General features: G+C 51.6%; 10 protein-coding genes across 10 annotated transcripts; 4 read left to right on the forward strand and 6 right to left on the reverse strand.

Moving 5' to 3' along the window:
* Positions 1-1,395: 1,395 nt before the first annotated feature.
* On the reverse strand, positions 1,396-3,048 carry BP01DRAFT_354795 (ATP-dependent (S)-NAD(P)H-hydrate dehydratase). The gene is made up of 6 exons (XM_025574527.1): positions 2,834-3,048; positions 2,737-2,776; positions 2,631-2,677; positions 2,559-2,569; positions 2,458-2,490; positions 1,396-2,390 (listed from the first exon to the last, which is right to left on the reverse strand). Exons 1-6 carry the CDS (start codon positions 2,925-2,927, stop codon positions 1,506-1,508), a joined length of 1,110 nt encoding a protein of 369 aa, XP_025433569.1. The 5' UTR covers positions 2,928-3,048; the 3' UTR covers positions 1,396-1,505.
* A 133-nt stretch (positions 3,049-3,181) lies between these two features.
* On the reverse strand, positions 3,182-4,929 carry BP01DRAFT_390112 (uncharacterized protein). The gene is made up of 2 exons (XM_025577970.1): positions 4,634-4,929; positions 3,182-4,577 (listed from the first exon to the last, which is right to left on the reverse strand). Exons 1-2 carry the CDS (start codon positions 4,637-4,639, stop codon positions 3,564-3,566), a joined length of 1,020 nt encoding a protein of 339 aa, XP_025433570.1. The 5' UTR covers positions 4,640-4,929; the 3' UTR covers positions 3,182-3,563.
* Positions 4,930-5,174: 245 nt separating this feature from the next.
* On the forward strand, positions 5,175-5,765 carry aspf8 (ribosomal protein P2; the record flags this gene model as incomplete). Its single annotated transcript, XM_025579058.1, has 2 exons — positions 5,175-5,527; positions 5,592-5,765. The coding sequence occupies exons 1-2, from the start codon at positions 5,369-5,371 to the stop codon at positions 5,763-5,765; spliced, it is 333 nt and encodes a 110-aa protein (XP_025433571.1). The 5' UTR covers positions 5,175-5,368.
* A 674-nt stretch (positions 5,766-6,439) lies between these two features.
* On the forward strand, positions 6,440-7,802 carry BP01DRAFT_354797 (40S ribosomal protein uS19). Its single transcript, XM_025574528.1, has 5 exons — positions 6,440-6,497; positions 6,571-6,589; positions 6,832-6,889; positions 7,073-7,369; positions 7,425-7,802. The coding sequence occupies exons 1-5, from the start codon at positions 6,480-6,482 to the stop codon at positions 7,492-7,494; spliced, it is 462 nt and encodes a 153-aa protein (XP_025433572.1). The 5' UTR covers positions 6,440-6,479; the 3' UTR covers positions 7,495-7,802.
* A 134-nt stretch (positions 7,803-7,936) lies between these two features.
* Positions 7,937-9,795, reverse strand: BP01DRAFT_314906 (S-adenosylmethionine-dependent methyltransferase). Its single transcript, XM_025572547.1, has 3 exons — positions 9,448-9,795; positions 9,067-9,366; positions 7,937-8,913 (listed from the first exon to the last, which is right to left on the reverse strand). The coding sequence occupies exons 1-3, from the start codon at positions 9,706-9,708 to the stop codon at positions 7,972-7,974; spliced, it is 1,503 nt and encodes a 500-aa protein (XP_025433573.1). The 5' UTR covers positions 9,709-9,795; the 3' UTR covers positions 7,937-7,971.
* A 299-nt stretch (positions 9,796-10,094) lies between these two features.
* Positions 10,095-14,634, reverse strand: BP01DRAFT_354799 (carbamoyl-phosphate synthase (glutamine-hydrolyzing) CPA2). Its single transcript, XM_025574529.1, has 3 exons — positions 13,779-14,634; positions 10,589-13,638; positions 10,095-10,531 (listed from the first exon to the last, which is right to left on the reverse strand). Exons 1-3 carry the CDS (start codon positions 14,137-14,139, stop codon positions 10,424-10,426), a joined length of 3,519 nt encoding a protein of 1,172 aa, XP_025433574.1. The 5' UTR covers positions 14,140-14,634; the 3' UTR covers positions 10,095-10,423.
* A 478-nt stretch (positions 14,635-15,112) lies between these two features.
* On the reverse strand, positions 15,113-17,184 carry BP01DRAFT_421876 (uncharacterized protein; the record flags this gene model as incomplete). Its single annotated transcript, XM_025579532.1, has 3 exons — positions 15,505-17,184; positions 15,353-15,363; positions 15,113-15,136 (listed from the first exon to the last, which is right to left on the reverse strand). The coding sequence occupies exons 1-3, from the start codon at positions 17,087-17,089 to the stop codon at positions 15,113-15,115; spliced, it is 1,620 nt and encodes a 539-aa protein (XP_025433575.1). The 5' UTR covers positions 17,090-17,184.
* A 1,504-nt stretch (positions 17,185-18,688) lies between these two features.
* On the forward strand, positions 18,689-20,161 carry BP01DRAFT_421877 (uncharacterized protein). The gene is made up of 3 exons (XM_025579533.1): positions 18,689-19,074; positions 19,139-19,212; positions 19,270-20,161. The coding sequence occupies exons 1-3, from the start codon at positions 18,852-18,854 to the stop codon at positions 19,921-19,923; spliced, it is 951 nt and encodes a 316-aa protein (XP_025433576.1). The 5' UTR covers positions 18,689-18,851; the 3' UTR covers positions 19,924-20,161.
* A 254-nt stretch (positions 20,162-20,415) lies between these two features.
* vip1 (putative actin cytoskeleton protein (VIP1)) lies at positions 20,416-21,424 on the forward strand (the record flags this gene model as incomplete). The annotated part of the gene is made up of 3 exons (XM_025571661.1): positions 20,416-20,498; positions 20,557-20,643; positions 20,782-21,424. 3 exons carry the CDS (start codon positions 20,416-20,418, stop codon positions 21,422-21,424), a joined length of 813 nt encoding a protein of 270 aa, XP_025433577.1.
* A 234-nt stretch (positions 21,425-21,658) lies between these two features.
* On the reverse strand, positions 21,659-22,238 carry BP01DRAFT_354801 (uncharacterized protein). Its single transcript, XM_025574530.1, has one exon. It carries the CDS (start codon positions 22,191-22,193, stop codon positions 21,972-21,974), a length of 222 nt encoding a protein of 73 aa, XP_025433578.1. The 5' UTR covers positions 22,194-22,238; the 3' UTR covers positions 21,659-21,971.
* Between the last annotated feature and the right edge of the window lie 282 nt (positions 22,239-22,520).

The raw sequence follows: 22,520 nt of genomic DNA on the forward strand, positions 1-22,520 counted from the left end.
GGGAGGGGATTTATATAGGTCGGACTTTCTGATGTTGAACAAGGGTTCAATGATGGGTCCGCTGCGCCAGCGAGGAACTACGGTGGACACTGCCATGTTGATGCAAGGCATACGATAGCCATGGCATGACATCGGTAAGTCACGGATACTTTGAACTGAGCACTGTGTTGCTATTTCCGGTGTAGCTCGTATCGCTTGGAGGCTTGGTTGTTGCTTGAAGTACTGGACCTCCCCGAGCGCGAATAGCCCAGGGGGAAACGTGTTTGTCAATGCTGAAAGCGGTTCGTCTGAGACAGGATCCTATGGACGATGTCGGTTGATGGAGGCGGCAGAGGTCCGGCAACGCGGATAGCCGTCCTGAATACGAGGTTGACGACTGACAGAGATGGGGTCTTCCCTGTTCCTTTGTGCTGACACTTTTGTTCTCCAATCTCACGTAGGTTCGAGACAACACTGAATAAGTTCATGTGGGAATGCGATCCGCATCAGGTGATGCGGTATCTAAGGGCCTTGCTCAGTCTAGACAGCATTGATTCTCAATCTGATGCGGGCTATGGAGAGGGTTAGAAACCTTGTGAGTTGTTCATTACAGTAGTTAATTGCTGAGTACAAGTGCCAGAGTTAAGATGAGTATAGCCCAGGCGCAAAAAACTTCCTACTTTGATCCGGGCAGGTCTATCTCTGACAAGTTCGTGCAACTCATTACGGAATGAAGCCTCCGAAGTTCCATTAGCAGTCTAAAGAGCCTCGTCTTCAAAGACCCTTGGGTTGAGGTTCTGTCATCAACAAGGACTCGTTATGGAACTCTATCCTTGAGGTGATACCATGATACAGTAGAAGGACCAAGTCATGTTGATGGCGGTTTGACGTCGATCATCTGCACCACGAAGCCTTAGCGTCAATTCAAGTCCATTACAGACACGTTCTGAGACCAGTGTCTCAGATTATCGGAAATAAGTAGACTTCTGCTGCTTCACAACAGCATAACAGTGACAGAATGGCCCGTAATTACTGCTTTGGACCAATATCCTGGAGTCAACTAGATATGAAGATTCCCAACTAGAGATTTGCGATCTAGTGTCACAGTTCGCATGTATGCTATCTGCGAACTTGGTTTGGGGGCTTGTAGGCAGAGACGATATGCTGTTGTACGACCCCGTCCTCAGCTAAAGCAAGCACACAGCCAAGAAGAGGAAGACAGACACCATCCATTGACATGTTGAACTAAAGTTTGTGCTCCCGTGTCTCAGGCGATTAAAAAAAGTCAATCGCGCATATACCCCGGATTTGGACGGGTTATGGATTCAGCCTTGCCCCAGATACGAGCCTTGTCGCAGATGTCACTCTACTGTAACTACCAATCAGATGCGGCATGTATTTATAGACAAAAGATGTGCCAAGGGTCCATAATTCTGAGATTCATGATGTCATGACATGGCCAAACCGCTGGACGGACGACCTGCGGTCAACTATCTATACAGTCCTCTGATGAGCCTGGACGCCCTCTACAGGCGCATCTTCGACGCTTCGGGCTCGCCAATCAGCTTGAGGAAGCTCTCGTGGACCTCGTCCGTCAAGTCACTGGCCTGCATACTCCGGCCCTTGGCCAGAAAAGCCCTTCGAGAGCATTCTCGAGTAATTGAGCTACCAGCAAACGCGGCCAAAAGCAGAGTCGTGCAAGGAGACATCCGCTTGTCCTCTGACTCAAGCTCCGCTCGAATTTCTTCCTTGGTCTGCGCTTCCTTGGCATTGTCTTTCTCTCCCGAGTCCCAGAGTCCGTCATGGTAGGCTGCTCTCCAGGCTAACAGTGTACCCAAGGAGCCCGTCAGCGTATCGCCTTGTCCTCCACTGCGCTTCAAGCCTCCCTGGATATCAGAGATGATACTTGTGATGCCGTTGGAGATAACATCATGGGGACCCTTTTGGATAATGGTCACGCCACCAAGTGCGTTGGACAGCTGCTCACAGGCCTTGGTCTCCTCATTTGTTTTGTCAGCACCGTCAGCCTTAGCGTTGATCTCAGCGAGACTCGGCACATCGATCCCCAAAGCCTTGGCCAGCCGACTAAACTCGTTCACATTGGGCGTCAGAATGCATTCTTTGTAGCCACGGACTAGATCTGGATCCTCGGTGACGAGGAGTAGACCATCTGCGTCTAGGACAAAGGGAATCGAGCGGGACCGGGCTTCCTTCATCACCTCGATGACAACCTTGAGGGTGACGCCGTCGCGACCCAATCCCGGTCCGATCACCAGGCAGTGCAGCCGAGAAAGCATGGCGATGATTGGGCTAGCGAGTGATGGTGCATCGATTGTCTCAGGGTTTTTGACTGTAGCGCTGCTTGGCAGGATAGGGTGAACCATGAGGTTCGGGGAGTAGGTTTTGATGACCTAGACAAACCGACAAGGTGAGTTTTCCCCAACCTGCAAAGGTGGATTGACACGAGTGATTACTTACGGTGGCTGCTGATTTATCACAAATGACATGGCTCTTTTGTGATTGGTCAGACACATGGAATCTCATGCACGCAGTAGATGGGGTGGACTAAAGTAGCTTACCATATCACATCCTGCAGCAATATGTCAGCCTTAGAAAAGTATGAGCAGATGCAATTTTCAGAGGGTATATACCTAGTCTCGCCGATGCCATCGAGGAAAAGTACGGTGCGCCTGTGTAACTATAACCATCGACTCAATCAGCTGCAGTCCGATATCCCTGGTCCATGAGGAAACGTACTCTAAAGATCCCCCGATGACTGCAACGCGTCCATGCTGTCCTTGATGGCTTGTCAGTCAGGGATTCATGCACAACGCAAGGACTGCGAGGCTCATACCTTTGTGAAACTGCTCCAGCATGGGCGGCACCATCTTGCGCGCCTTTTTAAGCAGGACTTTGGAGGAGGTCGATACATGATGGACAGACTCCATTGCGGTGATGATCAATTGTGTTGAGTGACTCAATTACTGAGGCACACTTGATAGTGATTTTAATATATCGGGAAGCAGTTACTGTACTGTGGAATGCGTGGTGAGCTGACCGGGCTTTAAGAGACAGCGTTGGAGGGGGGAATAGAAGTGATGTCACCGCCTGCAGGTGGGGCTGATTAATGATAAGAAGAATCCGGTCCGGGAATGCGAGGGCAGTCCATTAATTTTCTTGGTCAACAATGACGATAATGCTGGTAATGGTTCGATTTCTATTGCTGTTCAGGTCTTGCAGTACAACAGCCATGCTCCCACAATTGTATAATATATATAGAATGTTGCGATAAAAATATGTGACTCGAAGGAAGACGATTCAACACTCCATCTATCGACACCACCTTGATGCTCGCTGATGCTCATCGAAACAACTCAAAAAGAAGTCAAAGACACGGGAAATCAATGAAATCAGCAACGTCAATTGTAATGCACCCTCGGGGTATTCCTCGCTGATGCTCCGTTTCCAGAAAATTCACAAAATACATAGGAAAATGATAGAGAGACAGGGTTGGTCCACGTAAGTAAGTGTAGGGATACCAAAAGCAGTTCATCTTGATTCGCCCGACGTATGGGGCTACCGCATTACCGTCGCGCAGCCAGCGCACTGAGCTTCTTGAGGCGTTCCATCTTCGCCAGTTTGGCTGCCTGTTCAGCCGCCAACTCCCGCTCATCCTCCCGTCTGGCGGCTGCGAGTGCAGCGGCTTCTTCTTCCTCCACATCATCGTAGCCAGCTTCCATATCTGAGGACCCGGAATCGTAGTCATCGTAGTCGTCAGCATAATCACCCTCGTCCTCCTCGTCAGTACCCAAGTATTCATCCATTCTGGAACGCTTCCCTCTGGTCTGAGCCTTGAGGTCGCTAGGGTTCCGTTTGGCAGGCAAGCCCGCCGTTCCCCGATACTCGGGTTGCGCAGGACGGGGCGTTGGTCTTGAAGTGCCTTTGTAGGCAAGCTCTTCCGGCTCCCGCTTCCTCACGGGCTTCGTACCACTAGCTTTGGCACTTCCAGCTGCGTTGACAGTAGCGCCGGGCTTCTTAGCCAACCGGCCATCTTTCTCTTTGGTCTGAGCTTCCACTACCCGCTTTTTTCGCTCCACCTTGCTAAGCTTCTCCTTAGCTGCAGCCTGATGCTTGAACATACCGACCTGTGTCGGTGTCTTTTCTTGTAATGCCTTAGCCTTGGCCATGAGGTCGGCATAAGAGCCTTTCGGAGGTGGTTTTGAGGACACCTGTGCTGTCCTCTGGGGGGTTGATGAACGACTGTTGGAGGCGGACGCCACGGTTGCTGTGGCGGCACTAGGACGTGCTTTACCAGCTGCAGGTATAGTGGATTTGGTAACGGCTGGCCTTATGGGCGCTGAGGGCGCTGGGGGCGCTGGTTTCATGGAGCGAGGCAGCGGCTCGTCGGCTTTGCGCTTGATTCCCTGCATAGGGGTTTTGCGTTCTGTAATTACGGGGATATTCCGTGGTCCAAGGCTGGTCTTGCGTACTTCGGTTCTGACGGTAGAGGAAGTGACAGGTGGTGATACGGTAGACGAGGTTGGGGGTATTGGAGACGGTTTGCCCGTCTCGATGGACGAGAGAACTGAGTCGAGAAACTGGAATGGTCATCAGTAAAACTCCATTAGATCTAGTAAGAGACGGGTTGTAATACACTCATGATGATAGTGGGTGAGAGTGGCGTAAGTTGAACTGAATCGTGTTGAGAATTCAGGCAGGGATGCGAACAAAGAGGGCTTCACCGTCGGTGGTTAGTATGACGGGGTAACTTCATGACTTCGTTGCGGAGCCACTTTAAAGATTCGATAGAGTTCCAAGCCGGAAGATGCCACTCTTCAAGATCTCAGGCACGACATGGGTCTCGAGAAAAGGAGCGAAATGATGCAGCCAGTGCGTACTGTGACTGCTACCGTTTAAAAGCACCACGAGGTCGTTTGGCTAAGGCCGCCGGGCAAAGATGGTGCAAGAAGTCAGTCGCCATCCTATCTTCTAGAAGCAAACGAGCCACGTGACCGTCGCATCGACCCTCGGATTTTTGACACCCAAGGCAGCAACACTGGGGGATGCGCCACAGCTGCTCGCTTAGCCGAAACTAGCACGCATACCCACGCGCCACACTCCACCAGCCGCAACGCACTTTTCTCGATTTTAGACGATCCCATTCCGACTTCTTCTTCCTTCGTCCACTCCATCGCTAACCCCCCAGCCCGACGTTTCAGTCTCCGCCCAACTTCGCGGTTAAATCGATTGATTCTCGTGTTCGGATTTATCCAAGAAATATCTGTACGTTTATATTCTGCGCGCCAATTGATTTCCTGTTGAACAACCTCAGCGCATCTTCTCGAGATTGAAAGTGTGCTAACGCAAAAACCTTTGGTCCAGATTCAAAATGAAGCACCTCGCAGCCTACCTCCTTCTGTCCCTTGCTGGCAACGCCAGCCCCTCCGCTGAGGACATCAAGTCCGTCCTCTCCTCCGTCGGTATCGATGCCGATGAGGAGCGCCTCACCAAGCTCATCTCTGAGCTCGAGGGCAAGGACCTCCAGGAGGTTAGTTTGGCGCCTTGAGATCAAAAAGGCTACACGAGGAACATGGCACTAACAACAACTATAGCTGATCGCTGAGGGTGCTACCAAGCTCGCCTCCGTTCCCTCCGGCGGTGCTGGCGGTGCTGCCGCCCCCGCTGCTGCTGGTGGCGCTGCTGCCGGCGGTGACGCCCCCGCTGAGGAGAAGGAGGAGGAGAAGGAGGAGTCCGATGAGGACATGGGCTTCGGTCTTTTCGACTAAGCGTCTCGCCTCCACCGAATATCGAGAAAAGCGTAACGGGTCGGGGAAAGGGAATCTGGCGTTTGTTTACAGTCTTGGGAGGAAATTTGCCCAATGGTCTGGCCAAGCATGGATGTGTCGGACTTGTCTGACGCAGCTACGAATCTTGCATAAGTAAGCTGAGAAAAGCTTTTAGCAGCCAATATAGATTCTCTGACCTCCCGATTTTTTGCCTTTGTCTCTCGAGATCTAAGCATAGACTAGTAATTTGCGTGTAGACTGTACGGCTTGCTACATCGCATGATAGTACCCTGAGTATTAGTAAATCTTCGAAATGCCATAATCGGCCTACTGCAAGATTGGCGCTGAAAGCAGGTCCGGCTGGGACTTTTTGAATGCAACCTCAATAATCTGATAAAGATCCGCAGCGGCTATGGCTACAGTACATGATTACATACGGAGTAGTACATAAGTTACTAAAATCTACCCCATACCAGAATCTAGGGCAATCGAAGGCGGTCGGCCCTATGATGGGTGCTAGAAATGGACTAGCGCGACTGTAGGGTCGCAACCCTAGGCTAGTCGCTTAGACGAGCCGCCAGCCCACCTCCCGACCGCAGCGTAGAGGCACAAGAGACGCCCGAGGAACGTTCATCGACACGACACGACAACCTATATTCCCTTCGCTTTTCGAGTCACGTTCGAAAAGCGACCTTGAGAGGAACACCCGCAAAAATGGCCGACGAGCACTACGTGAGTACTCCTATATCACTTCAAAAGTCTTGCCCAGTGGCAAGGGGACTAATGACTGACTTTTCACTTGCAGAACGCCGAGGAGGCTGCCGGTACGTTCAACTCGAAATAACCCATTCACCCCCTTTCTTTCCTTATCCCGAGTCGAATCCGATATAAAAACACACCTTGGATATGCAAATGGAGCGGACATGCGACGAATATGGATATGAAGATTGGTGGTGGATCCGATTTGATGGGCGGACGATCAGGATTGGCATTTTTCGGGCACCACATGAGGAATACGACGCAAAGTGAAATAGACCAGGCCGCTGACGTCTAATCTCACGAACAGAGATCAAGAAGAAGAGACAGTTCCGCAAGTTCTCCTACCGCGGTATTGACCTCGACCAGTATGTGCCACTGAATGAAAGAATCCTATCGATCCCTCCTGGGCCTGCGATTTGAACCGAGTGATACACGCGCTTTCATCTACACGACTTCTCTGCGACATACTCGGTTACGATGCGAAGGCTCAGGATGTTGGATTCGACCTACAGATTGCAGGATGGAATCTGACTTCGATTACCTCATAGGCTCCTCGACCTCTCCTCCGAGCAGCTCCGTGATGTCGTTCACGCTCGTGCCCGCAGACGCTTCAACCGCGGTCTGAAGCGCAAGCCCATGGGCCTCATCAAGAAGCTCCGCAAGGCCAAGCAGGAGGCCAAGCCCAACGAGAAGCCCGACCTCGTCAAGACCCACCTCCGTGACATGATCATCGTCCCCGAGATGATCGGCTCCGTCGTCGGTATCTACTCCGGTAAGGAGTTCAACCAGATCGAGGTCAAGCCCGAGATGGTTGGTCACTACCTCGGTGAATTCTCCATCACATAGTACGTACCTCCTACATCTTCTCTCCGCGTCATCGCGCGTCTAACAACCGCACAGCAAGCCCGTCAAGCACGGTCGTCCCGGTATCGGTGCCACCCACTCTTCCCGTTTCATTCCCCTCAAGTAAAGAAGAAAAGCTTTTCTGGGGAGTTGTGTGGAGGAATTGGGCGTACGGAAGTGCTGGGAGAATCTACGAAAAAATGGATGGATACCATATGCATTTCTCTGGGTTCATCTAGTTGTATGTCAAATGCGGGTCAGCTGTTTGCATCTCAATATAAAGGTCTTGTCGGCATGAGAACGAACCAAAACCGGGGAGTCTTCGGATTCTCGATGACGGAGATGTCCCAGGCCTCAGCCTGCCCGGGTTGAGGCCGCAGACTTTTGTCTTTATATTCCCGAGCGAAAGTCTAATTTAACGAATTCACCTTCAAATTCTTTGCTTTCATGTAAAACTCGCTTTCTATTTATCGATACCCCTGCCTCTGCCTTGTCGCCACCGTCAGATGGGCCAGTATTTTTTAGACACTCTTAATCTTGCGCCAAGCGACGTGCAAACTGCACCACCTAATACTCGACCCTCTTATCCTCCCGTTTCCCCAGCCTACTCAATCCTCCTCGCATCAACCGTCCACTCCACCAATTTACCAACCTTGCCCCACTCCCCGTTGATTTCTCTCTCCATCCGCCTCGGATCCAACCCCCCTGCCACAAATTCCGTGGTTACTTGCCCGAAAAGGGCCTTCACCAACCTCTGAAAAGCCGGGACATTACAACTCTTATCCTCTAGACTGACCAACCTCTGCAACACCTCCCAGAGGATCAAACTAAAATTCACCTCGTACCGCTCCAGCTCCAGCTCATCCTCTCCCCCATGCGCCACCTCAATCCCCTGCGACAGCAGCACCGCCAACTTGGCCAGCGCCCAGGCATGAACCTGACGGATCGGATGGATCTCCTGCGGATACACGACGGGGTCGATGCGGAGATACCGCACCGCGGCGTGCGCGAAGGCCGCTTTGTATCTTTGGAGGGTGAGCAGGGTAGCGATCAGTTCGTCGCGGAGAGAGACGTAGGGTTGCCTCGTAATTTGTGTTTCTGGTAGGCCGCCCAGCAGGAGGGAAATTTCGGCTGCGAGGGAGTGAGGATCGGTGGAGTCTGGACTGCGGGAGAGGAGGGCGTAGGCATTGGCCTCAGTTGCTTCTACTGCTGCTACTGCTGCTGCTGTTGCTGTTGCTGCCTCCCCCTGCCCCTCCTTCCCTTCCTTCTCCTCCGTCTCGCATTTCGTGCACCGACAGCGGAAGTAGTACCGTTCTTGGAGCTCCTTCTGCCGCAGCCATCGCGGGTTAGTGGTGTCGACGTAAGAGATGAAGATCTGTTCACCCTCGGCGATGGGCCGGATGGCTTTGACGAACAGCTCGTCGCCGTCGAATCCCACGACGGCGTTGTAGTCGCAGCTGTGGTTCATGAGGGCTGCGTAGGGGTGGAGGTAGAGTCCTACGCGGTCGTACATTGCATTGGTGAGGTTGAAGGCATTCAGCTCGAGCTTGTGTCACCGAATCAGCTTTAGGTACTACTTTGATTTTCATGTTTCTAGATTGTAGTGCTTAAGCGAGCAAGAGGAGCTGGGGGGAGGCGAGAGAGAGAGAGAGAGAGAGAGAGAGAGAGAGAGAGAGTAATAAAGAAAGTCAAGATGTACCTTGGCACCATATGCAGAGATCGTTTCTTCTTTCATCTCCGTCTCAGAGTAGGCCTTGACTGCCTTGGAGGACATGGAGATCCGCTCCCACTGAACGGGATTCTCCTCCCGTATATCTTTGATATGCGTCTCTAATTGGAGAAACATGTCTACATCCTTGGAGGTGTACTTCTGTCGACCTGTGCGCAACACCATGCGGAGGATCGCTCGGGCGTTGATCGGGAGGATCCGAGGACTGAGCTTCTGGAAGATGGAGCATTCGAGCGAATGGGCGAACTTCCAGTCTTTGGCTTGACATATCTGGATTCCCGAGCTCAGTACAAAGTGTTTTTGATTCCCTCTCAGCGATACAATACGGGAGGGTTTCAGGAGGGAACTGACCTTGTCGCAGTACTTCACGACCTGGCATCCGGTGCAGCCTCTCAATCGTCGGTCTTCATCATCGAGCTGTCTTCTTCCGAAGCAGCCAGAGCATATTTGCCCCAGCTGATGGGTGTCTAAAACTGCCACGAACGGCGTAGAGACATGTAAGACGTCTGCTCCAGCGGCGACGTTGGTCGTCGCGAAAAGACCTCTCCCTAAACCATCGGGGGCGGCTAATGGCGTGGTTCTTATGGGGATTGTATGAGGGAAAAGCGACATCTTCGCTGAAGGTGACGGTGGGTTTGACGAGAATCCGATAAGCCTTGGCTGATTGTTTTCCTGTTTTGGTTGCTTTCCTCAGTCCGGAGTTTATGCCCGAGGATGTTGTCAAGACTTGGGTCGAATAGAAGCTTACCGTTCGCTTGATCAGATCCACTCTGGTTTCTACTACAGCCTCCGAGCAAACCAGCACGATCTTACCTGACTTTCAGGACGCAAACTTCGATCAAGCAAATTCTCGTGATCTCTCCAGCTTAGTCATTTGGTTTCTTTAAGTTAGCTACCACATGTGTACGCTTTAACAATTTTTATAGAGGAACCAAGGCAGATTTGAGGGGAGATCTATAGCTCGAATCATAACTAGAAGTACAATTTGAGTGAGCTGACTCACTATTCCTTTCGCCTTGGCACATGGCCATCCTACATGGACTATGAACAGTCAAAGCATGGGCAACACTGGAACTTATCCACAAAATCCTAAAGGTAACAAAATATCAGAGTACATGAACGTATTCATCGTATCGTCTTGTCCAAGACGAAGCAGAATCCCCCATACCAGGGCCAGTAAAACATCATATCTATCAACATGGAGCCTTATCCGCTACGCCAAACACGGCGGCTTTGACGGTGCCTGGTTTAGCACAAATCCAAAGCCGCAATTATATCTATAAAAGAAAACTTTTTGTGTCCCTTTTCCCTGCTTGTAAACCTCCGCTTACAGAAGCTTACCGCCAACAAAGTCGGACCAGGTGCGGACCTCGGAAGGAATGCCTTCCTGACGGGGCAGTTTCTGGCTCATAGCCTGGGCGAAGAGCAGAGCAGTCTGTATCGACCGGTTAGAGACCTGTTCCACAGCACGATAGGAGAAGAAATTACGTACCTTAGTCTCCATAAACAAGGGGACACCGAAGTCGACAGCATTACGTCTCATAACATAGTCTTCGTCAAGAAGAGTCTTACCACGGCTCTTAGCAAGGTTGAAAGTACCACGGATGTTGTACTTCTGGAAGACCTCACGGAGAGCACGCTTGTCCTCCTTGGGGAATTCGATCACCTGAACGGAGACACCAGCAATCGACTCGAGGTGGCTCTTGACGGTCTCGCTAGCAGCGAAGAAGTTGAAGCCCAGGGGCTGAAGGTACTCCACAATCTGAGACAGAGCAGGGTTGTTGATGTCGCCACCGAGCAGGATACCCTCACCGGGCTCAGGCACACGGAAGTTCATGGTCGACTGAAGAGAAGCCCAGTAGGCTTCGACAACGTCCTTACCGAAGCAGGCAATCTCACCAGTACTGGCCATTTCAACGCCCAGGAAGGGGTCGGCACCAGCCAGACGAGTCCAGCTGAACTGAGGAACCTTGGTAGCGAGGTAAGGGCGCTTGACGCTCATGAGATCGACGGGCTCGGGAACGTCACGTCCAACAAGAGCCTTGGTAGCAACGTCGATGAAGTTGGTTCCCAGCACCTTACTGGCGAAGGGGAATGAGCGAGAAGCACGGAGGTTACACTCAATGACCTTCAACTCAGGCTGGGCTCCCTCAACATCGGCCTTGATAATTTGCATGTTGAAGGGACCAGTAATGTTCCAAGCCTTGGCAACCTTCTCAGCAATCTCCTTGACGCGACCCATGACAGACTCATCAAGGTCGGCAGGGGGGAGGACAAGGGTGGCATCACCGGAGTGAACACCAGCGGGCTCGACGTGCTCACTCACGGCGTGCAGCAGAAGCTTGCCGTTGGAAGCAACAGCGTCAACGTCGATCTCCTGAGCTCCTTCAATGAACTTGGTGATGACAACAGGGTGGTCAGGCGAGACCGCACTGGCATTGAGGAGCTTCTCCTTGAGTTCGTCAACACTGTAGATAACGTTCATGGCAGCACCGGACAGGACGTAACTGGGGCGGACCAAGACGGGGTATCCAACGGATTCAGCGAAGCGCTCAGCATCAGCGACGGAAGTGAGCTCCTTCCAGGCAGGCTGATCAACACCGATGCTGTCTAGAATCTGGGAAAACTTGTGTCTGTCCTCAGCACGGTCAATATCCTTGGGATCAGTACCAAGGACGTGAGCACCACCTGTCTCCTGCAGACGGAGAGCAATGTTCTGAGGAAGCTGACCACCGACAGAAACAACAACACCACTGGCGCTCTCGAGCTCGTAAATATCCATAACACGCTCGTAGCTGAGTTCCTCGAAGTAGAGCTTGTCAGCGGTATCGAAGTCAGTAGAGTATGTCTCGGGGTTGTAGTTGATCATAACAGTCTTCTTGCCCATGTTGCGCAGGGAGAGAGTGGCGTTAACCGCACACCAGTCGAACTCGACAGAGCTTCCAATACGGTAAACACCGCTGCCCAAGATGATGATTCCGTGATCATCAAAGGTGACATCGTGGGAAGTGGCGTTGTAGGTGGTGTAGAGGTAGTTGGTATCAGCAGGGAACTCAGCGGCAAGAGTGTCGATCTTCTTGACCCAGGGTCTGATACCGAACGACTTACGGCGAGCACGGACATCATCCTCAGAAGCACCAACAAGGAGAGCAATCTGCTTGTCAGAGAATCCGAGCTTCTTGGCCTTCAAGAGAACCTCCTTCTGCAGACCGAAAAGGCTGCCAATCTCCTTGAGTTCATTGTTGCAGTCAACAATGTTCTGGAGCTTGTAGAGGAACCACTTGTCAATCTTGGTCAGCTCGTGGACACGGTCCACGGTGTAGTTCTCGTGCAACATAGCCTGACCAACAGCCAACCAGCGGCGGTCGGTAGGGTTCGCCAGAGCATCGTCCAGGTTCTCGAACTTGTCACCCTGGAAACCGATGAAGCGAGGGTCAACCTGGCGAATAGCCTTCTGGAAAGATTCCTCGAAGGTACGACCAATAGCCATGACCTCACCCACGGACTTCATAGCACTACCAATATCTCTCTTGACGTGCTGGAACTTGCTCAAATCCCACCGGGGGATCTTGGTAACAATATAATCGAGGCTGGGTTCGAAGTTGGCAGTGGTAGTCTTGGTGACAGCGTTGGGAAGTTCGGGAAGGGTGTGGCCAAGACCGATCTTCGCAGCGGTGTAGGCAAGAGGATAACCGGTAGCCTTGGAGGCCAGAGCAGATGAACGAGAGAGACGAGCGTTGACCTCAATAACACGGTAGTCCAGACCATCGGGCTGCAGAGCGTACTGAACGTTACATTCACCCACGACACCCAAGTGGCGCACGATCTTGATAGCAGCAGTGCGGAGCATGTGGTACTCCTCATCAGATAGGGTCTGACTGGGGGCAACAACAATACTGTCACCCGTATGGATTCCAAGGGGATCGAAGTTCTCCATGTTACACACAGTGATGCAGTTGTTGGCAGCATCGCGAACAACTTCATACTCGACTTCCTTCCAGCCACGAAGGGACTTCTCAACGAGAATCTGAGGAGAAAGGGTCAAAGAACGGGAAGACAAGTTCTTCAGTTCCTCAGGGTTGGCGGCGAAACCGGAACCGAGACCACCCAAAGCGTATGCGGAACGAACGATGATAGGATATCCAACTTGCTCAGCAGCCTTCAGAGCCTCGTCAACGGTGCTGACGGCAATGGACTCGGCGATGGGAATGTTGATCTCGTTCAGAGCCTTGGAGAAAAGGTCACGGTCCTCGCTAGTTTCCAAGGTCTTGATGCTGGTTCCAAGAACTCTGACACCGTAGCGCTCGAAGATACCCATACGGTTCATTTGGACACCCAGGTTCAGGGCAGTCTGACCACCGAAAGAAAGGAAGATACCATCAGGTCTCTCCCTCTCAATAACGTAGGTCACATATTCCGGGGTGACCGGAAGGTAGTAGACTTCATCGGCAAGCTTGTGATCCGTCTGAATCGTGGCAATGTTGGGGTTAATCAGAACCGATTGCACGCCGGCTTCCTTGAGAGCCTTCAGAGCTTGGGAACCTGAGAGTCGCAAGATCAAGTATTAGTCACATCATTCAGCATGAAAAGTCTGCAACGACCATTGGATGGTCAAGCGGCTCATTTAGGCTTCAAGCAGGACAGTTAAACAACCAAGAGGGTCCACTGCTCGATAAACGTACCGGAATAATCGAACTCTCCAGCCTGGCCGATGCTCAGACCACCACTACCAATGACCAAGACCTTCTTGACATCGACCAGGTTGCTGCCCGGCTTCACAACTCCACTGGCCAGATAGCTCTCAGCGGAGGGAGCATTCGAGGACTCCGAAGCCAGGCGACGAAGGGCACTAGAGAAAGACCGCAGCTGCTGCGGTCGCCACGGAGAAGGCGCCTTTGCCAATCTGAGACTCGAAGCCGTCGAGTGAGCCGTGGTCTGGGAGGAGAATGGGCGCAGAGCGAGGGCCGAACGACGGGTCTCAGTCAGGCATCGCTGACGCAGAAGGGCGGACGTAGCCTGCCCGCAACGAGCGGCGAAAACCATTGCGCGCTGCGCTGATGGAAACGAGAATTAGGATAGGAGGAGGAGGGTGTAACGAAGGCTGCGCGATGAGTCAATTGAGAGGGATACTCTCAATTGCTGGTCTATAGGTTCCGGACAAGACAAACCTGGAGACTCCGCTTTTTTTAGCCGGCACACCTTTGGGGTTGAGTGGTAGTGTCCCGCTTTCTGCCACACGCCCAAGTCACAAGGGGAGGACTCAAAAGGGAGGATAGATATTCCCGACAGGAGTGTCTAGGGAGGGATGGAATTGAGGAGACAAAGAAACAAAGAGGAGAAAAGAAGGTTGAAGCGGAAGGAGACGAAAGAAAAAGGCTCAGTCGGGGACAGCGATGAGTCAATGCGGCACCTGTCCTCTCAAGGAGGGAGTCATGAACCAGCACCAATTGCAGAGAGGTTTCCGAATGAGTCGACCATAATTCCCGAAATCACAAAAACTCCCCCAACATTCAGGGCCGATAAGAGCTCCGGTGTGCGGAGCCCTCTTTTTTTTCTCTCATTCTGTGTTAAGAGGCAAGGAAAAAAGCCACTGGAACGCTGGCCGATCTCGCCTTCTAAGTGGCTAATGACCTCACCGCTTCCATCACACACCAATCAACGATAGCGAGGGTCGGCAAGAGGGAGTACGGGGAGGTGCAACACCAGCGATGGTCGATGGGTCTTGACTCCATTAGTGCCATAGTCTAAGTGCCCACTAAAGAGTCACTAGTAGCCGGAGACTGCCCAGACTGGAGCACAGGAGTCTGCGGTTAGCAATACCGATCACTAATGACCTGCTGTGCTGATAATGTTGCCCAGGGGTTAGTTACACTTCTGGATCTCAATCCCTGGCAAGACGACTCAATGGTTCGCAGTCATTGGAGCAAGCGTCGTTTCCTATAGGATAATCATTATTCAATCACTATTAGACATCACTTAGTCTACTTGTCCTACAGCCGCCAAATCGACTAAACCCTCAGCCGCGCGTTAGGCGTAAATCCTGCCAGGAAGTTTTATAAGTCTAGTGGACTGTGACTACAACTCTAGTAAGCGTAGCTGCTCTAGCAGATCAATGCTCTTCTGGTATCCGCTTGCCGGCTGGGGCTCGCTTGCACGCTAAAAAAAAAAAAAAAAGAAGTAATTGCCAAGGAACGAGGTTGCAGCACCGGAATTCGGAGGATAACCACGTCTCGGGGTCAAACTTTCATATACTCACGTTCCAGCCTCCTATAATTCCGTCTAAGTGACATTCACATTTTGAGAGCTTTGACCATTCGAGCTGCGATTTCTTGCTTGTTGAATTGGCTTAACTAAGATATGACGATCGCTCCTCAATGCCTATGGTGCCGTTGAGATTAGCCCACGGACCTGTGGGTTGTACTTCACGCCGCTCTAATTTAGATCGAGATCTAGTCATTCGTACTCCCGTTGTCTGACTTCCCTCTGAACCATTTCCATCAGTACTCTCAACGTCTTGATTGAGCGTACGACAAACCGCCTCTAGAGCCTGTCTTGCATCCTGAATCGTCTCATTTCCTTCTGCCAACTTCTGTTCTACATACTCGTGCACGTTCATTCCGGCTTCGTCGGATGCAAATGCCCATGCTTCGGCAAGAGCAATTATCTCGTCTTTTTTTAGAGCTTCGGGACCATTAACAACCTGCCGGAAGGATGCAGGAGCCGCTGCGCGATTTGATCGCCGTTGATCGGGAATCGGGAATTCGGGAAGAAGATGACTTTCGTCTCTCAAGCGATTGAGCATGCGGAGGGTGTTGGTTTTCTCCTTCTCAAGCAGGCCTGACAAGTAGAACTTCTGTAAGGAAACCGCGCGTTGGCCTTTGGACAACGGTAAGAGGTTTGTTTCCGTATAAGAAAGTACCTCCATTGGACTCAAAGACCGCGGCGCTGGTGCCACATCTTTCTTCGGGATGATACTCGTAGGGCGAGTTGAGGGGGGTACAGGAGGTACTGCAATGGGTTGACATGCCCTGGAAGCTGCGTCTAAAGCAGCCTTGCGGGCTTCAATGTACTCGGCATATTGCTGTGCTACCTCCGCTCGCTGCTCCTCACATAGGCGTGCAGATTCCTCGAGGTCTTCGGGGGCCAGATCCAGCCTGGATCCACTTTCTTCATGGCTGCCAGCACTGACCAATTTCTCCTCCACCCAATGAACCAGTTCATCACGCGTTCGTTGCAGGGCGAGTACTTTGGTAGCGGGCGTGATGTTGCTGGGCAGAGAATCCTCGTCAAGGTTTCTTTGTGCCTTCAATTCTTCCAATAGCTCTTTTTCCCTGTCGAACTGGGTCTTCGCTCGTATCACTGCCTTCTCCAATTTGTGCATCAATTCCTCAACATTTTCCCCTGTGTTGGACGATAATTGACTTTCGTCGTCCAGCAACTCTGGCGGTACTACCAATTCAAGTCTTTTGACGCTGTCCTCAAAGTTCTCAGCTCTTCTTCTATTTCGTTCCTTGAGCTCCTGTAGATAGCGTTGGAATACTTGGAGTTTCGCATTTCGGCGACGTTCACGTAGGAGATTGATGTATTCACCCAAGTCCCGAGAAGGGTTGCATTGAGGCACTTCGACCGCTTTCTGTCGTCGTTGCGACCTGCATGCTTTCTGCTTCTCTATAGCTGACTGATACTCCCTTCTCGCAGCGATGTTGGCTTGCAAAGCCTCCAGGTATTCTCTCCGCAGTCCAGTCACCTCGGGTGGGATGCGCTCCACACCAGAGACTGCCTCGCCAGGCACAGATAGAGTCAGGTGTGACTTGGCATAGAGCTCGGGATTCTCAGGGTCGTTCTCAGCGAAGATGATGTGCGAACGGACATAAGCAGTCAAGGCTTGGCGGATACGGAAGGCCTCCTCGCGACTTTTGAGGTAAGGAGCGAGCGGTTCGGCGAATGCGGGAATAGGTGTACTCGAAGACGACGTCGTGCAAGGGTTGTCCATTGAGCTCAGACAATCAAAAGAAGGTGGGAAAGAGGTGGAAAGCACTAATGCTAGTGGTAGTCGCTGAGCTGTCCTGGGGTTTGTTTGTGGAGTGCTGGAACCGAGGAATCGGGGACGCACTGATGGAGCTGTGCCCGCTTTTTGTATTCGGCCCGATACAGTGCCGCAGGCCCGCCCTCTCTCATTCGCAGGTACGGGACAGCCTAATGAGCCCATGCTCTTCATAGATTGAAGCGTGGCCCTGGCGGCCCCGCATCATAAACATCATTCATTCATACGAATAGCAGGGAGTCTTTGCAGTTGATACAGCTAGTAGCAAGTCCACCGATGATCTTATGGGTTCTACGATCCGACCGCTGAGACAGGAAAGGCTGCGAATTCATATCCTGGATGCCCATAACATAGTTCATACCTCAACAAGGCCGACAACTGTAGAGATCATATCATTTCGTCGCAGTTGTGCTGCGACTACGGTCAGACGGAGAGAGGAGGGAGTTGGAAAATTGAGGGATGGAAACGAGGGGAAAGAGGTTTATACTTTCTCCTGGCCGATGTCTTCTCTCCGTCTCCTGCTAGCGGGGCTACTCAGTCACCGTATGCATATTGACATAATCGACTAAACGACTCAATATATATCGGCATGCACAAGGAAGCTCTATTCCATGAATGAGGATTCGGAAAGTCGTTACCGTCCTAGCCATACTACTCCGTAGTTACTCGAAGTGTCTCTCTCTATTAATGGTACTCGCATAACGAGGCGGTGGGAAAAATGTGGTGTGTATATTAGTTCGCCAAACGCGCTTGCGACTAGTTCCACAGAAACTCTACTCGGTCCTAATCTAGTCTAGTCGTGTTCGTGCGATGGGAATATGTCGATATCGTCATAATACTAGCAGCGAGATGGGTGCTGCGACAGCACAGTGCCACAGACTGGGTGCCTTAAGTGGGCCTTGACGCTTCTGGCTCGATCCAGGCATGCATGTCGGGGTGGGTGGGAGGCGGGAGTCGTACGGACAGTGAATGCGAATTATCCAGGGCCCATCATATTTGTTTAAGGGAACCGTCTCAAGAAACGTGTTGTACAGCACTATTATGACCAACTAACTCAGTGCATGAAATGATCAATTTGGAAGACGGTCGATGAGAGAATAGGCTTGTGTGGTGCATTGCGTGGACACCGGGCCAAGTTCGATGACCATTGGGTGTTGATAGAGGTTGATCCATGTCCATGCAATCGCCGCGACCCGGCTTTCATGTACAGTACCTTTTTCCAAGTGTTTGTTGAACAACACAGGTACTGTATTTTCGGAGAGATGTCGAACGAAGGATCGGAAGAGTTGTTGATGGGACCGTTCCGATAACCAATCAAGCAGCATGAGACAGGTTCCATGCAATCCAAGTCGTCTCATCCACATCAGCCAAAGGATTTCTGGTCGCAACTCAATGGTGCCAGGTCCGGGGATGTGGAATGTTTCAAAGGTCCAATCAAGGGGCTTCTACCCTGCAGGTTGGCACTTCTGGTCAAAGCAACCTAAACAAGTCAATCGTTGTCCGCCGCTAAGTTACCAAGGAAAATAAACATATTTACTTCTCTCAAGGAACGGATAAGACTGTCTCCTCGTCGCACTCTTCACCAAGCATATTCACCTAATTCATCCCGGATTGCTTCCACTTTTCTTTCCCATCTACCTACTTTTGACATGCTCACCGCCGAGCTTCCTTTTATCTAGCTGAATAGACCTCAATTTGACCTAACCAGATAATGACTTCAGAGTTGGGCTCTGTCTCCGTAACCACGCCCAGATCCCGGCCCCGTGCTGCAACAGCAGTGCAACCAGTTCCCACCTTTTCCTCACCACTTTCTTCCCGACGCTCCTCACAAGCTATGACATCTCTTGCATTGTCCCCGATTCTCAATCCCTCCGCCGCCAGTATGATGCCAAGCGCCGGTGATCAGGAAACCTCACAGGCAGCTGCAGTATCTGGTGAGTCGTGTTACAAGGACAAAGGAATTGGCTGTCCAGAACTCCGAACTGACCATGATGCCAGGTCCGCTGCGTCATCCAAAGCCACTTACCCCATCTGATATCCATTCGATGCTGGAACAGGAGCAAGAAGCTATGGTAAGATGCGGTGCATCTTCCCAAACTCACTGGAACTGACCACGCCTGTCACTATAGGTCAACCGCTTATCGAGAGAACTATCCCTTCTTCGCCAGCAGACAGCATCGGTCGCATCTACAACATCTTCTACATCAACTACGTTGAACGATCCTATGGATTCCCTTCACAATTCCCAATATTCCATCAATCCCACGGTTCCGACGACCTCGCGAAGACATCGCTCCTCTTCCAGCCTAAGTTCTTCATATATCCCAGCTGTTCAAGGGTCACGAACAGGAAGTGGGTTTGGAATCGCACCGTCAAGAGAGACGCAGCTACCACAGACACGTACTGACTCAGCGCGCTCCGGAAGGAGTCGAGAGCCATCGCTCACTTCTCGACAATCTGACACAGCATCGTCGCAGCTTCACATTCCGGCATCCGATCAGCTTTCACCCTCTCTCGGAAGTTATCCTCATCGCAATTCGCTGCCTCAGCAGAGAAGTCCTGTTATTCCACCATCTCGTCATGAAGAGCTTCATGCCCAGCGAGAAGAAGTAGACTTGCTGAAGCGAGAGAACGAGACACTGCGTCGCCGCGTACAGGAACTGGAACATATTTTACGAAATTGTCGAGAACAGGAGCGTGCTAAAGCAGACCAATCAAGCCAAGGTGCAGTGCGTATCGATGGAGCAGAGGAAAAAGCGGGACCAGATATTGTTGAAGACTGAAAACCGAAGCAAAGCGCTGAGTTGAATTGCTAGGAACAAAGGTTTTTTCGTTGGTCGGGCGAGGTGCTAGATCATGAAAGTGATCTGCTAGACTGCTGTTCTCGAGGCGTACGAAGTTTTCGGTGCCTGGATTTCCAGATTCTTCCCCCCTTTTCCATCTGTTTGGTGTACTCGTAGGTTGGTGCCGGAAGTGGCTATCACTAATACGAGAATGCTACTGCCTGACGGGTCACTGTTTATTTCACATGCTCCAAATTTGGTCGACGCAACTCCACCGTGGCTGTGCGGGGTCTGCCCCTCGCGCGACGTCATTTGTGGCGTAGTGTAAAGCCGCTCCTCCCCTCAAATAAATAACCACCAGCTCCTCCATTCTCTCTCCTTCCCAGTTTCCCATCTTCATACTACTGCAGTGACTTACTTCTTCTTGATACCTATCAACGTTTCAATCGATCAAGTACTCTTCAATTTTACATCACCTCAATCATATTCACAATGTCTGAGCGCTCTACTGTTCACGTTGAGGGCATCGCGCCCGCTACCACCGATAAGGAGGTCCAGGATTTCTTTAGCTTCTGGTCAGTAATGCAGGCATACCAGACCCTTGCATGAGACATGCAGCTGACAACATTGCAGTGGAAAAATCACTTCTATTTCCGTCACCCCCGTGTCTGGTGAGGCCGATGCTCAGAAGTCGGCCACTGTGACCTTTGAGAAGGAAGCGTAAGCCTTGCCCCGCACCCGCTCCCCATCCCGCCCACGGCTCAAATTGCACCATCCTTTAGCTTAGCTTAGCTAGCTCCTCCCCCTAACCCACCTCCCACCACCCCTCCCGCATGACATAACTAATCCGTCATCTAGTGCCGCAAAGACTGCCCTTCTCCTGGACCACACCCAACTGGGCACTTCGGTCGTCCACGTCAAGGCCGCTCACTCCCTCGATGAAATTGCTGGCGACCACGCTGCCAGCGCCTCGGAGGCCAAGGACGAGCACGACCATGACCTTGAGCAGGAGGACAAGCCTCGCTCCCGTATCGTTGCCGAGTATCTAGCCCAGGGATACGTGCTCAGTGACACTGCCATCCAAAAGGCTATCGCCCTGGATCAGAAGCATGGTTTTTCCTCCCGCTTCACCAACGCCCTGGCCAACTTCGACAAGAAATACCAGGCAACTGATAAGGCCAAGGGCCTAGACGAGAACTACAAGATCACTGAGAAAGCGAGCACTGGCTGGCGCGGTCTTCACAGCTACTTCGAGAAGGCCCTCGAGACCCCCTCGGGTAGAAAGCTGCGTGAGTTCTACGCCCAGACCGATAAGCAGGTTCGCGACATCCACAATGAGGCTCGCAGACTGGCGGACTTGAAGAGCGGCAAGAGCGAGGGTGATGAGCACAACACCAGTGCCCCTACTGCTGGCGCTGGCGCTGAGGGTGCTGGTGTTGCTCCTGCCACTACTTCATCTCAGCCGGCCGGTACTGCGGCCCCTGCTGAGCAGAAGGCATGAATGATCTAAGGAATCATTGACATGAGGGTTCAACTTCACATCTGCTTCTCGGTCTGTACGCCTAATGATGACTTGTTCATTCTGTTTGCTTGAACGAGCACGTTTTCGATGTTTTTAGTATTCCCTTGGCGCGTGTCTTAGTTAGTCAGCTGTCTGGAACAAGCGAATGTGTGTACCGTCTACATCTAATTGAACGGTAATAATCTCAACATTGTTCTTTTTCTCGTAAAAGCAATTGCGCAGACAGATCATTGAAGCACGATTTTGTCCAACAGTCAGGCTGTATTCTAGGGTCTAGCAACGGTCAAAGTTCACTGCATTGGACATGTCTGCATTAAACAAATCACGTGAGATAGGAAATGCAGCCGAAAACCAGCCCACAGACCAACCACCATAAGATTCAAATACAAATCCAGATAAACTATGAACTTTAGGAGAATTTTTCACTTCATTTCTCGCTTTAAATAATTAAAATAAGACAGGAGGCGATGATCCCATCACAGAAGAAGAAAAAACAACAAATCATTTCAGAAACCGTCGTTTCAGCTCAGCTGCTCTTACTGTACTTGGCAGCCTCAATGTCTTCCAAGGGGTGCTTGGGGTTGCTCTGCAAGCCCGATTTGGTATTCTCGGATTGCTCCTGGGCGGCTCCACCGGAGCGGGTGGAGTAGGTTTCGCCGGTCTGGCCCTTGGACGGAGGGGATTGCTGCTGAGCGCCGGTCTGGGACTCGGGAGGGGGGGACTGGCGGCCGGAGTTGGGAGCGGACATCTTGATTGTTGTTGTTGTGGTGGTGGTAGTGTGAAAGAGAAGGAGGTTCTGAAGGCGAAAAAATGTTAGTTGGGAGGGGCTTCAATTGTGGTTGAACTTCAGGCGTTATATTGGCCCTGGAAGCCGAGGTAGGTGTACACGAACCTTGGAAGTTGTGCTGTCGAATCAACAGATTCGATTGTTCACAGGATATGGTAGCTTGAGAGAGAGATTTCGTGTGTGTGTGTGTGTATGTATAGTATGGAAATCGTAAACTTGCAGAGTTCAGAGCAGAGGCAACTCTTAAGTATCCTGTGTATGCTGGACCTTCAGTGATTCTATGGAGGG

Source organism: Aspergillus saccharolyticus (assembly GCF_003184585.1).
Source record: "Aspergillus saccharolyticus JOP 1030-1 unplaced genomic scaffold BP01scaffold_7, whole genome shotgun sequence".
NCBI classification, from domain to species: Eukaryota; Fungi; Ascomycota; class Eurotiomycetes; order Eurotiales; family Aspergillaceae; genus Aspergillus; species Aspergillus saccharolyticus.